General features: G+C 34.0%; 1 protein-coding gene across 3 annotated transcripts; it reads left to right on the forward strand.

The window, feature by feature from the left end:
• The first annotated feature begins 483 nt into the window (after positions 1 to 483).
• Positions 484 to 8,302, forward strand: LOC119639359 (organic cation transporter protein). Of its 3 annotated transcripts, none has more exons than XM_038036676.1 (8): positions 484 to 545; positions 4,782 to 4,969; positions 5,079 to 5,335; positions 5,407 to 5,556; positions 6,609 to 7,014; positions 7,078 to 7,310; positions 7,451 to 7,724; positions 7,791 to 8,302. In XM_038036676.1, exons 2-8 carry the CDS (start codon positions 4,824 to 4,826, stop codon positions 7,933 to 7,935), a joined length of 1,611 nt encoding a protein of 536 aa, XP_037892604.1. In that variant the 5' UTR covers positions 484 to 545; positions 4,782 to 4,823; the 3' UTR covers positions 7,936 to 8,302. The 3 variants fall into 3 exon arrangements, with proteins under 3 accessions (XP_037892604.1, XP_037892603.1, XP_037892605.1); XM_038036675.1 differs by lacking the exon at positions 484 to 545 and adding an exon at positions 745 to 951; XM_038036677.1 differs by lacking the exon at positions 484 to 545 and adding an exon at positions 787 to 815.
• The last annotated feature ends 6,104 nt before the right edge of the window (positions 8,303 to 14,406 follow it).

The raw sequence follows: 14,406 nt of genomic DNA on the forward strand, positions 1-14,406 counted from the left end.
TATATTTAGTGTATATTTAGTGTAGCTCTCCCAATTGAATATCTTCCTCGTATAATATAATTCTTAATACTTTGTAATTTATTCATCACGCAACATAAAAAATAAATAATAACTTTTAAACAGATTAAAAATCATGCATGATAATCTTCTTTTCGTTGATAGGCCTATGATGAGACAGTCTTTGCATATTTGTGCTCTTGCCTCACTTCCGATTAAGAGAAAACACATGTGGACGAAAATGTATGGTTTGTTCTGGGAGCGTTCTTCTTCTGTTCATCTTTTTATATTTTAATCAATTAAAAACAATTGCTTTGCATCCCCAGCCCAGTTCCCTGCTTGTTTAAAATTTCGTTTATTTATTTATTTTTTTTTTTTTTGTTTCTGTTGCTTTTGTTATTGTTTTAGGTTTCGCTTTTATTTTATAAGACGGATAGATAATTTATAGAAATTTTTCATAGTTAATACATTTCTCTACAAGCGGTCGAGTAACAGTTGATTTTCGCGTACAGTGACGTGAACTTGAATAAAACGTTCCGTTAAATAAAGTAATAAATTAAAAATATAAATACTTATGATAAGGCATTTTGAAAAAAACATTTGAAGAATATTTATGAAATAAATTCAAAAAAAAAAGGATAGAACAAAACCTATTCCTATTAAAATATAAATATAAAATTACTAATATAAATATTTGAACATAAAACGTATTTTTCTTCGCAAAGAAAAAAGAAAAAAAAAAAAAAACCTTAAGAATTAAAATTAAGAAAAGATCAAAGTATAATGTGTTCTAACGCTACAGTTTATGCTGTAATCATGTGCATACAACGCTTCTTGCATATAATACATGAGTGGTGAAGGATACTTTTTCCCCATTAAAGAATGCATTTCTAAAAAAACAAGATTTTCGAAAAGATAATTAATTGTGTAGGTTTAAGTACAGAATAATTCGAGGCAAGCAAATACAAATAAGGATAAATTTAAGCTTTCAATCCAAATGCAATACAATATATGTCATAGTGTGCCAAAACAATTGGGAACCGAGGCCATTGAGAACTTTCAATTTGAACATTCTGCTCTAGATTTAGTAAATTTTGAAAAATCAAAAAAGTTAGTGTGACTTCAGACAGAAGACTTTGAACAATATTTCGAAAATGAAGTAAAAGCGTTATACGGGACCTCGGTCCCCACCACATTGTCTTAAAAAGTGATCGGATCCGAACCATTTCCGACAACGTTCCTCCTCGGGGCAGAATACGTCCTCAAAATATCTCAGAAGTTGCGTTTGAACATAAGAATATCGGACGGGCAGACAGACAGGCAGACAGGCAGACATAAGTCGATTCAGAAAGTGATTCTGAATCTATCTCAAATCCTTCTGGGTGTTATATATATATCCGCACAAACTTAGTAAAGTCACCCCACAAGGCAGCTGTAGGGTATAACCCTTATAACTAATAAAGCTTCTCGAGATTCTCTTATATCAATTCTGCTATTTATGTGATTTCATTTACATGCTTTAATCATTTACTAATATTTTTATGTTATTATTCATTTATTTATAATTCAGTAAATAACGCTTATTTACTCATTAGTTATTAGAGATATTCTACAGTATTACGTTCATCATTTTTACCGTAACAATCATTCATTGAAACAATAAAAAAGATTATTTTTGCGAAGCAATGTCCTTCAAACATCATAATAATACATTTTGATAAGAAAACTTTTAAAAATTTTCATTCCTTTGATGAATAAAATAATTTAAAGGCATTGGTTTGCATAGTTCAGTTCATGTTTTTATGCATCTCGAAAAAAAAAGAATCAATAAAGCCGAAGGGTTATAGGAACAAAGGGATATAAAGACGGACTAACGTTTATGAATGCTTGTCTTAATAACGGAGACATCACGCCAAACATTTTAGAGGAAGAGGATAATTAGTTATATCAACGTAGGTCAAAGGGTAAGACGTTCGAAAGGTGTAGCGGACAATCGTCCGTGTAAGTCAGTTAGTTCGACAGTAATAGGGAGGTTTCACTTTATATCGCACAAACACTCCACAGACTGTATAAACTCAAGAAATACCCGAGACTAAACCCTTATGGAGAAGGATGAATGATCGAAACTTTCTTACCGGATCAGCTGATGTTATGCCATAGGCTATTCTACACTCAACCCTACTTCCAGTTTCGTTCCATCTTCCGTAGATTGTTCCCAAGGACTTGGGCCCATAATTGAAATTTAAAAATATTAACAGACTCAGTTACAACTTTTTTTGGATTAACTCAGATGTAAAAAGAGTAGCGTGGTCTGAATCTGTTATAATAATAGTAATAATAATAATAATAATAATTGTTTTTTGAATTAAAGATTAATTTTTAAATTCTTGAACATTAGATTAATTAACTATCATATTTAGTAGTTAGTTAGTTGCGTCTTATATTATTTTGGCGGGCGCTTGCGAGTGTTAGCTAAGCTTCAGTGAAAAATTTCATTAATATAAATGAAATGATTATGCAAATATTTTTTCAAATTAAACAATAATTAATAAAATTTATGAAATGAGAAACAAACGTTTTGATGACGTTTCTTTATCAGCTTTAGTGTTAGTAAATGACTTATGAAGCAAACAGCGCTGTGTGCTTATGAGAGGCTCGCCTCAGGAGTATGTTAGGTACAAATTCGAGATTCCGTAAACTTTTAATCGACTCAATTGTTTATTCGTCCGTTTATTTGATTTAATTTGACGACAACTGAGAAAAGGTGAACGCACTGAGTTAACTACCTCTATCGGGAGCGTAGCATATAAAATCTTTTACACAAGCTTGCTGCTTATCCTTATATCTACTCTTCGGTGTAAAGTTTTGACACGTTGTATGTTCGCTCGAAAGTGATTTGGCAGTTCAATTAATAGGAAAATAAATTATTTATTTTCTTTCATCCCAAATTTCGTTATGATTTCGAAGAATGCGTAAATATAACTTTGAGGAATTGAAGCAGTAGTCATAGTAAAAAAAGACCGTAAAACTAGATAAGAGTGATCGTTGAAAAATGAAGTCTTAATAATTTTTTATAGAATACATATCTTAACTATTGCAGCGAGACTTACTACGTCGACCTATTTGGCGGCATACTCGTGTACTCGAGAAAAGCATGGCATGTCTAGTATGAAATTGTGTTGTAACGACACGGCTTGACGAATTGACAAAAATATTATTCTTAAATACATTATTACGGCAAATACACAATTCAGAGTGATGAAGTTTTATGGGGAAATCTGACAATGCCGGGTGGACAAATCATGCCGTATGTCTTCGTCATATACAATTAATTGCTTAACACGAAGAAGGACGCATTCGCTTACATTTACAATTTTGTCTTTTGTCATCGATGAAGTATACAACGTGTATTTTTTTAAGCTTCTGTTTTATTGAACGATTAGTTATAACAAAAGGGAACAAAATTGTATAAGCGTTGCGTGTCAATAGATTCACTTTTAGTTGAATATATGTTTTCCTAATTGTCATATCATTAAGTAATTTTTATGCTAACGAAACGTGAATTAATATTTAACATCCACACAAATGTGAATAGCACGTCAATTACACGGAATTAAGTGCAAAAGTCTTAACGACTCTCTGTGAGATGGATTTGGATTTGTTATCCCCATGAAAGTATTACTCGTTGGGAGAATATTGTTTTTTTTTTTTTTTTTTTTTGCTTTTATTTCTCTTCGGAATACCTATCTAAATAGTGAGCATTACTTGCGTATAATAAGATTTCTTATTACACTTATTTAGAACTTTCTTTTAGTGCTCCCATGCAGAGCTCTGTTCACGAAGATCATAAAATCCTTAATATCTTGTATTAGAGAGCAGAGTGGGACGTTTTGGGCATCCTCTACTATGCGGGTTACCATGGAATGAAGTTTCATTACGTATTTTTTCGAAGAGAATATTCAAAGTTTGTAATAGTTGAACACATACAAAAGTGAAAACTCCACTTTTTTAACGCATTATATGCAAAAGGTTTACTTTTCTCCAGGAAAAAGCTGGAAAAAGGAAAATAATTAATACATAATTAATTATAAAGAGTGAGTTGTTAAGCGCTGCTTACTCGAAAACCGAACTGCCATGTTGATCACCCCATATTAAAATTTCCGCTGTACTTGATTCTACCAACAAACCCCTATTACTCTCGGATACCGTAGTATTTTTTCTAAAATACTAAACAAATATTTTAGTTGTTCCGGGGCGCAGCACATGCACGTAAGGGGATACGAAATCATTAAGACATACTTATGCTCTTCTTTAGAGTTTTAAATAAAAAGGCTTTGTAGAAAACTTAAACCACAAAGTATTGTTATACACACCGGAAGGATATGGGATCGAAAAAATTTGAAATTTTGAACGACTAGCTAAAGTTCTTGAGCTTTATTTTTTATTTACATTTTATATTCATTGCAAGTACAATTATTACTAACCTTGTTACGAGTATTAAGAAAAACTTAACACACTCGTAACCATTGATGGCGATATAAATGTACACAAAAGTATAATTTCTTTCCGAGTTTGCTGAGAAATGTATACACCTACCCATACATTTATATGTATACACATCCCCATACATATATATCAACATAAGAAACTAAGAACAACAATAAAAGAAAAAAAAAAGAGAAAAAACACATGGATTATAATATTTATTTACGTATATCGCATGTGAGAAAATTAAAGATGTTTGGCTACAGAATTTTTTTTATTTCTTTTTTTTTTGTTTATAGCTTATGCCGTCATAGGTGACGTATCGTCAACAAAGAGGAAAAATGCTCGAAATTGATAAAATCTTAGAGAAATGCGGCGATTGCAACCGTTTGCAGATTATCATGTTGTTATTGTTTTCCATTATAAACATACTCTCTTCTACTCACTACTACTCACAAACGATTATTAGCTTTGTACCGAAATACCGGTGAGTATATAAATATATACAGTATAGCGGCAGTGTAATACCCGGAGAACTTAATGCTCGTAAAAAGTTGCGTTGCTTTTCATTGAAAACTTATTGTTTATGTTCTTAGGTGCGTAGAAAGTAACCGAAATTATTCGCAAGCAAACAACGATCCGGTAGCTCCTTCATCTTGTCTACCTTCAAATAATGCATCTGCTACTCATTGCGATTATTATGAATACGATCTGTATATGGGTTACCAGAGTTTAACCAGTGAATTGGACTGGATTTGCGATAATGCCTGGAAAGTAACATTAGGACAAAGCATGTTTTTCATTGGCTCAGTCGTGGGTACATTGATATTCGGCTTGTTAGCCGATGTTCTAGGTAATGAACGAAAACAATGCGCCTACAATTAAACAGCCTCCGATTAATTAAAAGATTCTTTCGGTTTTCAGGACGGCTTCCCATACTCATTTTGGCCAATATTATCGCTATGTTGGGTAATATTTTAACTATATTTGGGACGTCTGTAGTACGATTTAGTATTTTTCGTTTCATATCCGGCTTGGCCACAGACAGTAATTTCGTGATGATGTATATTTTGGGTAAGCTTTCGATCAAACGGTATATGATAAAAAAGAAACAGAGCCGAGAGCAGCAATGCACTTAGATATCCTAAAAAGTGTAATACTTTCGACCATGCGTCGCATCTCTCTTTCCTTCCCCACATTTTTTTCCCAAACATTACCGTGTTTTATCTATAAGTAACCATCGTCGAAGGCCAATTGATCATATTAGAAAAAAAAATGAAGGTTAGAGGTTTACGCACTATATCTGCCCAAAGTGTTCGTCAATGATCGTATTAGGTGCGGAAATAAATTCATTCCACTGAAATAGTTGGCTTCACAAAACGTAGTTGATGTTTTCAATTTCTCCGAAATTTCACATATAGATAGATGACTTAGATATTGATGCTTGTACTAAGTAAGTTTTAGTACAAAGTAAGTACTAAGTTTAGTAGTAAGTTTAGGCAAAGTACGGTTCAGCATATAGCAAAATTTAAAACGATGGATGTCATTTGCAGCACAGTGGTTTTCTGAGTTCTTCACTGGATTAAACTGGACAAAAATGCATCTGAAGCTACGGAAATGATTAAGTTGGCGGAACATATCAAAACAGATTTGTGAGGTTACGGACAACAAATTTTAGTCCTGAAAAGGATGAAGTTCGCATACGTCCGTTCGTCTCGTGAAACAGCAGCAAGGAAGTAATTTCGGGATTAGGATTGGAAGTGTCAACACACCCCGCATCTTGCAGTCATATTTAACAGGTCACGGCTTGAAGATGTCTGAAAATGGGTCGATGACTATTTCACCTCAGAACCATGAGTTTTCATACGAATTTCTTGGCTTCACTTACATAAACGCTTTTACATTTTTTCAAGGTAGTTTAAGAAAACAGTCAAATTTCTTAGCAATTTACTTTTACTTTCACAATGAGCTGCGTATGGTTTGTATGTATGTATTCACGGCTGCATGCTACTGTTTACACATACATGTTAAAGCGCCCATCTCATTTTCCCGAAAAGCAATTTTACTTAAAAATTAATTTTTTTTTTTTATATAAAAGAATTTTTCGGGGATTTGCTTTTTTGCAGTTATGGAATACCTGCGTCCGTCCTTACGCACTATAGGTCTTAGTCTTTGCATTGGTTTCTTTTATTGTTTGGGATCGATGATGGCGCCCTGGGTAGCGGTTGTGATGCAAACATGGCGCGGTTTCCTACTGGCTACATCTATACCTCTCATTGTAGTGCCGCTGTTCTACTTCATAGTACCGGAAAGCGTGCAATGGTTGATATCGAAACAGAAATATGACAAAGCGACAGCAAGTCTCAGGCAAGTGGCTAAAATTAATGGTCGTGCTTTAGATGAGTCAGTGTATACAGAATTTATAAACGATTGCAAACGCAAACAGTTGTATGTTAAGGTGGGACCAAATCTATTGGGGTTATTTGCAACACCGCGCCTTAGGCGCAATACGTTGATATTGTTTTTTAAATCGTAAGTAACAACCTTTTAAATAAATTCGGAAATTGTTTATGTGCAATTTGTTTTTGTAAATAGAATGGTAATTACTTTATGCTACGACGCTGTTTCACGTAATGTTCAAGGCCTTGGTATTTCACCATTTGTTATGTTTACGTTAAGTGCTACCACTATTTTGCCAGCTTGTTTACTTTTAATTGCTTTACAAGATCGTATCGGCCGCAAAGCCATGGCATCCATGTCATTGTTGCTTAGCGGCATATTCATTTCATGCACGGGAGTCATATTATTTCAAAGCGACAGTGAGAAAAGTAAGCTTGAAATATATATAAATGCACAGATTTCTAAGTAAATGCATAACTAATTAATTAATTAATTCTCTTAGTTTAAACGACTGTTTGTTCTTCTTCTTCTTCTTCTTTTTTTTTTTTTTTGTAAATCACATTTAAAGATGTTACGTTGATAGTGACATTATCAATAATTGGACGGTTCGGCGTTACGGTCGCCTACAATTCGGGAGCTCAATACGCTACTGAACTAATACCTACATGTGTGAGAGGCCAGGGAGTGGCCGTCGTCCATGTAGTCGGATATGCTTTCACATTCTTCAGCACGTACATTTTGTACATGCGACATTATTTCTTTCCTTTGCCAGAAATAATTTTAGGTTTCATCTCATTACTGGGCGCAGCACTATGTCTCTTATTACCAGAAACTCTGCATCGGTACGAAAAAAAGTCCGACAGAAAATCCTCATATGTTTGAAGAAATGTTTTGTTTTCTATTTGCAGCACTTTGCCAAATTCTTTGGAGGATGGTGAAAATTTCGGCAAAAACGATCGCTGGTATACATTTAGCTTTATGGAAAAGCGTACACAATCCGTAGACACTTTGTCTTCGTCGACAATTCCTAACCAGCAGCCGGATAATTCGTAAAGTTTTCATTCCTTCCGTTTATGTTTATTCGAATTCAACTTTTAATTTAAATTAGCTATAATTTTAACAACTTTCTGCTTTTTTAATAGAGAAAATGTAGAAGACTTTATTTTTTTGATATGAATCTCCAAAGCAAAGACATGACTAAACACTGACCAAAAATATGTATACGTATTTGTATAATATAATATTAATGATCTCTGGAGGAATGTGGTGATTAATGAGGAGATACTCTTTGCCTTGTACCCATAATTGATTAGCCTGTAATTTGTTGAGCGAAAAAATTAATTCATTAGACATAATTCAAATAACTGACTTGAAAAGATGAAGGCAAGAAAAAGTCAACACCAACGTTCCCCACTGTTAACGAATAAAGATGCCGCAATTTTATTATTCGATATTGTTAATGATGGATCGACTTCTTTTTAAAAGCTATCTCCGGCTCTTGTAGAGCGAAATTCATTCAATCAACAGGTGATTTCTAAATATTGCTAGTGAACTTTTAAAAAAAAAGGCAAAGTTGTACGCAACCATTTTTAACGATTTTGTCAAGTCGTCGTCTATTTTACAATCATCTTTACATATATACCTGACTAAATCAATTTGCTGTAGTCATAAAAATTAAGTGAACAAAACTCCTACAACATATATATATATATATAAATTTACTACCCTTTGGGATCTTCCTTCCGCTAGGCGCCTTTATATTATACTTACTATCTTTAGATATGCACGTGCGCTGTCGTCCTGTTTTTAATAAAGGATTCTTGTGAGTGCCTTCTGGTAAACTGCACAGGGACTTGCAAGTATCGAACTATTTCGCGAATTTTTGACTAACAACGTTTGTTAAATTTTAGTAAAAGGTCACACAGAACCTTGGGAAAACACTGCAATGTCCAATGTACATACCGCCTCTTATGGTGAGCCCAACAAGGGGACACTTTGTAACACTTACCAATCTCTAAAGAACGTTTCTGTTTTGAAAAGAATATTTTTATCGTCAATTTCTACAGAGATTGCAGAGACATCACAATAAACGTTGAGGTATTTTACATGAAGAAATCGAGATTTTCCGTCAGCTGAAGCTACGGGAATGCCTGGAAACAACCTCAATGTAAGCGTATTACAAAAACATGATCGAAGGTCTACAAATCGCTAAATTAAAAGAGTGAAGCCTTAATTTGATTAAGTCTTTGCCTTATATGCCAGTGCCGTTTTGATGAACTTGTTTGCTTCTGTTCACGAAGAGTTTTTTGTCTAGGAATTTGTGGGATATGCAGAAATGTCGGTCGAGTTCTTGTTGCATTGTAGTAAAAGAATGGGTTTACGAGAAATCGGACGTAGCAAGAAACAATTAGTCACCCGGGGGGATTAACATATGCTTTTCATTGACTTTCCTTACCACTTCGGTTTTTTATTTACTCGTGTTAACGACGTTTGTTTTTTTTCTTATTATTATTATTATTATTATTATTATTATTATTATAAACTTAGCCAGAGAATGAATTCTAATGCTAATGTTTTAAAGCACTAGCATCTAAGACTTCCGGCTTCATTTAAAACTCTACCGCACTTGAGATTTGAACCCACGACCATTGAGTTGCTAGTCGATACTCTTGCCTATTCAACCACTCAGGCGGATGTGTATGTTTTTTCTTATTCGCGTAGTTTAGTCTATTTTTAAGGCGGTAGTGTGAGAATGGCGAGCGTTTTTGAAAAGCGAAGTGTTTTGTTCAATTCGTAAAGAAATTTGTGCGGTGGACTTCTTGTTGCGTCGTAGTAAAAGTCGGCTCTCAGAGAAGTCGCAGCTGATTCTAAGTGTGTAAACCATAAGAAATAATTTTCGGGTTTTTAACCGCCCAACGCAATGCCTAGTTTTTTTTACTTTGGATGCATTGTTTTTATTGTATTCCTTAGGCTGCGTTGTAAAATGTGAAAGCAAACTCTGGAACTAAATTCGGTCTCCTTTACTTCAATTTGCTAAAAGAGTTCAAATTTGGGCGGTATTCAGAAATGTCTTGATATATGGAAAATCGGACTTGACAACGCAAAAAAAGATATTATGCAATGGAGAAAGCTAAGGTAGATCTTTAATTAAATTTCTTTATCACTTCGGTTTTCAGTCGTCAACGCCATTTCTGTTTTTTTTTTTGTTTGTTTGAACACGAAGTCCATAAGTCTCGATTCTGCAAGGAATACAAATAGTTAGAGCTGCATAGTAGAAGAGTTGCAAAATAAGAAAATATCAATGAGCTATAAGCAATGCTTTCGAAAGAAAATTGATATGAAATAGAATCCTGGTGCAAACAACACGGAGCAACACGAGGTTCAGGCAAGAAATTTAATGTTGAAGCATTCTAAACTTTGCGTACTACTGATAGCTATTACACTCTGTACTACCTCTACTTAGTTGAGCATACAGCTTCACATAGGTGCTTACTTTCATGGGAGGGAATCTTAAAATTCAAGCGAAAATTGAAAACTAAAGTGCACATATATGGATATAAATCTATGGACATGGAATAGAATGCGGTCGTTTTATAAATAGAGCGCAGTAGTAAAAACAGGATTATATAGTTGGCACTGAAGTAGATTGTCGGCGTAAGAAATACTCTATGAAACTAAAGAAAGGCTTGTTCTTTGTCGATATACACCAAACGGAATCCATGCGTATAATCATGACGAATGTACGATTCACAACCAATCTACCTTTAAAATCACGATTACAAGTCCCAAGCTTCTGCTGGGAAAAACAAAGTTGGCTTTGCATCTACATTCCCGCTAGGTTAAGTTCAAAAATCAAATAAATTTTTTTTTTTCATTTTCATTTTTCATTTTGCGATTTTCAAGGTTTTTGTAATAGGACGAAAACCTTTTGCGGATGTTTCTTCTTCGCTCTTTAAAATTATTATTAAAGTGAAAATTAAAACTCTTTAGGCTGGGATTCGATTTTCATTTCTCTTGAATTACGATCTTCGTCTTCATTTGCATCTTTATATAAAATGTTGTGCGCATTAATATGCGAAAAATCGAATCAAAGTCAGTATTTGCCTCGTCTTTGTAAATAAATTTATCCGCAAACGTACCCGTTGTGTCGAGCACTTGATTTATTTTTAAATGTAATTTAAGATTTATTAAGTATTCAAAAAAACTATTCATGACATTTTTTTTTTGTATAATTTTTACTTTTCAATGATGTGATCGTGATTTAATATCATTTACAATGGTATATATGTGCTCTGATTTCCTAAAAGACAATGAAAAGGTTATTTCGCGCATAATCGAAACAATAAAATTTATTGATATTGAAAAATTCTGTAAACGGTTTAAACGATTTCACAAGCGGCTACGGCAAAAAATAATGATAAAATAAGAGACAATGGTTTTAAGAATAAAAAGCAAAAAAAAAAAAAAAAAAAACGACAAGAAAGGAGTTCTGTAGTTTAAACCGAATTTGGAACCCTCAAGAAGATTCCGCCGCAAAATTTGAAGGATTATAGTAAGAAAGAAGGTCAGAAAAGAATGTCGGAATAAGTAACAGAAGTATACTAAACTAAAGGAAAAAGAAAAGAAAAGTTAAGAAAAGTTTTTTGTACCAGTGTTTGCTTACGTAAGTACTACTTATGTAAGTAAAGGAAGGAAATAGGTTGGTAGCTGAGGGATCAGTCCAATATGATCGGTTCTCGAGCTCGACCTGCTTAAAAAATGTATTGTGTATCTTAGCATAAACTGTAGTCGAAAATAGCTGAATAGCTGATAACGGAATGGACAGACAGACAAATATAGTAAATGAATTCGTTCATTGATGGAATTAAGTTTGATTCCGGTGGTTGCTGCTACACGATGAAATTAATATTCTTTCTGTGTAGTGGATGTGAAATTGTTTGTTGACAGAGACGATACATATTTTTGTTCTTTAGTAACTTCCATCAAGAGATGGAGAACTGAACTGAAGCTAATGAAAAGGTTAACGTTTTCCGTTTTTGGGCTCTAGAGACACTTAATGATTCGAAAAGCGCCGAATGCAGGTAAGTGTGCAATGCAAAGCGGTTGCCAACGCAACTATCATCGATACTTGGCTGCCTCTAGAGAAAAACAGTGTACAGGTAAGAGCATTGAAGTGTGTGTATGTTGATGCATATGCATAAATTTAATGTTATTAAGTAGTTAGTTGTGTAGCTATTTACTTTATGCTTGGAATTAAAATTTTTTTTTCAAAAGAAAAAAGAAAAAAACAAAAACGACAAATGTAAGTAAAGGTCAATCCGCATCATCAACTACATGATGAGCATCATCATCTTCAGCATCATCGATACGTATTATATGTATGTGCATAATGTCATATGCTATTCTCCTACAACAATAATAATAATAATAACAACAACAACAACGATAAAATCCTCGCTTGTTATGCCGTTTTATTGTTATTGTTATTGTGTTTGTGTACGTTTTCTATGCAAACTATTTAAATTGCAAAAACATTTTAACTGAAATCGAACAAAAGGCAAAAAACAAAGATTTATAATTTAATTTATTAGCGAAGACAATATATTTTGACATGTTGCAGAGTAGTTTTATATGTTGTTTTTTGTTGTCTTGCTTTTTATTTAAAATTTTTTTGCTTTCAATTTCTTATAAAATTATCTGTAATCTTACTTGGATTTTGTAAATGTCTGCATATCGTAACTATTAAGATATCCATGTTACTCGGCTTGGGTCTCTCAGTTTGTTTACTTGTGAATGTAAATCATTGACATTAGCAGACAGTTTGACAGACAGGCTGCTCACTCAACCACTACAAAAAACCAAAATGTATTGAAACAAATCCGTAGACAATTGTGTGGCACCAATATGTGTTTTTATATATATTTTCGTATGCTCGTTGATACAACTGTGCTGCGGCTTTCTAGGAAATCGCTTTTTTTACGTTCATATTACGTACAAAGTTATCGTAGCTATAGTGTGTTATTTTACCATTTTACTTTTCACCTTATTTGCCCAATGACCCACAAAACCAATTTAGCCAACGTGTAAGCTTTTTTTATACAAATTTTAACAAGTGCGGTTGTTTCGACCGCTTGAGTTTTAGGTGAACGTAGAAGTTTCCCTTCAATTATCATAAACATTAAAAATGATCTGGAGAGAGAAATCGCACTAGGAACAGTATCGATACAATTCGTTATTATGCAAGCGCTGAAAAGAAGTGGGAGCGCTTAAAAGGGGACACGAGCATGAAGGAAATAAATTACAGTTGAAAACCAACTTCCCCGGCACGCCATGTAGGCTGTCAGCGGGGTATTCCACACAAGATTATATGCCGAAGGAGGCCGTGTGTGTAGAACAACGCAAAGTCCAGGTAACATCAGTCCGTTCGGGAAAAAGGTTTCGCTCGTCCATCCGTCTTTGTAAGAGAACGTTCATCTGCCTGTGTAATCTTTCCCGAATAGAAAATGAAATGAGTAAATCAATAGCCAAACTGGCTAGTTTTACAATGACGGTTACGTTTATCCGTTACAACCTCCGACATCCGTCTCACTTTTTGTCTATATTAATATAGTGTATTATTGCGTTACACAATAGTGTCTGACTTTTTCTACATGATAAAAAAAATATTACTTTCTGTTGCACAAAAGCTGGCTTTAGTTAATAAAACTTTTCGTTTTTTTTTTTTTTTTGATCAGCCACTCGGGAGGTTCGTCTTGTACGTATGCGCACGGTCGTGATTGGGAAGAATTTGTAGGGTAAGGTTGGAGGGAAGAGGCGATTAATATAAAAATGGACTTATGGGTGATATTAAAACACGTTTTTAAAAAACGCAGTATCGCACAGTTTAGAAAGCATCTTCTACTCGAAATTGTTGCGCCACGGTTGAGTCAGTTTCCCATTCGGTTCGCAAATGTAGTCTTCATTGAAATATATCGATTTTTTTCTTTAGGGTACATTTCCCTGAACATATTGTATTCTTGTAAATTTTCCTCTTGTACGATCATTTGTATGTATGTTGTTATTTGTTGAATTTATAGATAAACTTCTTTTTTCACTTCGAGGTGTTGTTTTGCTTAAAGATTTCTTAACTACTTAAATTAGTGTATTGTGTCTGCAGAGGTACAGTAATGGCAGTGGTTGATCGTTCGTTCATCCATTCATTCATATATTCGTCAAACAACTAGGAATGACCTCTCCTTATCTCTTTCTCCTCACTACTGCCTGACTAAAAGTTGAATATTCTTACAACTCTTTGTCTATGTCTTTTATTGTTGTTTGCATGTGCTCCTCTCGTGTGCTTTTTGTTTATCTTTGAAATTTGCCTCATTTCGTTCAGTTCATTGCTTTGGTAATGGTGGGATCATGTGAAGCTAGCGACATTTAAACGCTAGCAACTTATTAGATCTCTCGCTGACGCTGCGCATATGCTGGCGTGTTGTTTTCTTATTGTTCCGCATCGGAAAGCTATTGCGGCTATAAAAGTTA

The sequence above is a fragment of the Glossina fuscipes genome, unplaced genomic scaffold, assembly GCF_014805625.2.
Source record: "Glossina fuscipes isolate IAEA_lab_2018 unplaced genomic scaffold, Yale_Gfus_2 112, whole genome shotgun sequence".
Classification (NCBI taxonomy): domain Eukaryota; kingdom Metazoa; phylum Arthropoda; class Insecta; order Diptera; family Glossinidae; genus Glossina; species Glossina fuscipes.

What these genes read in the sequence shown, in the direction of transcription:
- LOC119639359 (XM_038036676.1), top strand. Translation starts at nt 4,824, where the DNA reads ATGCTCGAAATTGATAAAATCTTAGAGAAATGCGGCGATTGCAACCGT. An exon ending in CTTGTTAGCCGATGTTCTAG is followed by an intron (nt 5,336 to 5,406) that starts GTAATGAACGAA and finishes TTCGGTTTTCAG; the next exon opens with GACGGCTTCCCATACTCATT. An exon ending in TTGATATTGTTTTTTAAATC is followed by an intron (nt 7,015 to 7,077) that starts GTAAGTAACAAC and finishes TTTTGTAAATAG; the next exon opens with AATGGTAATTACTTTATGCT.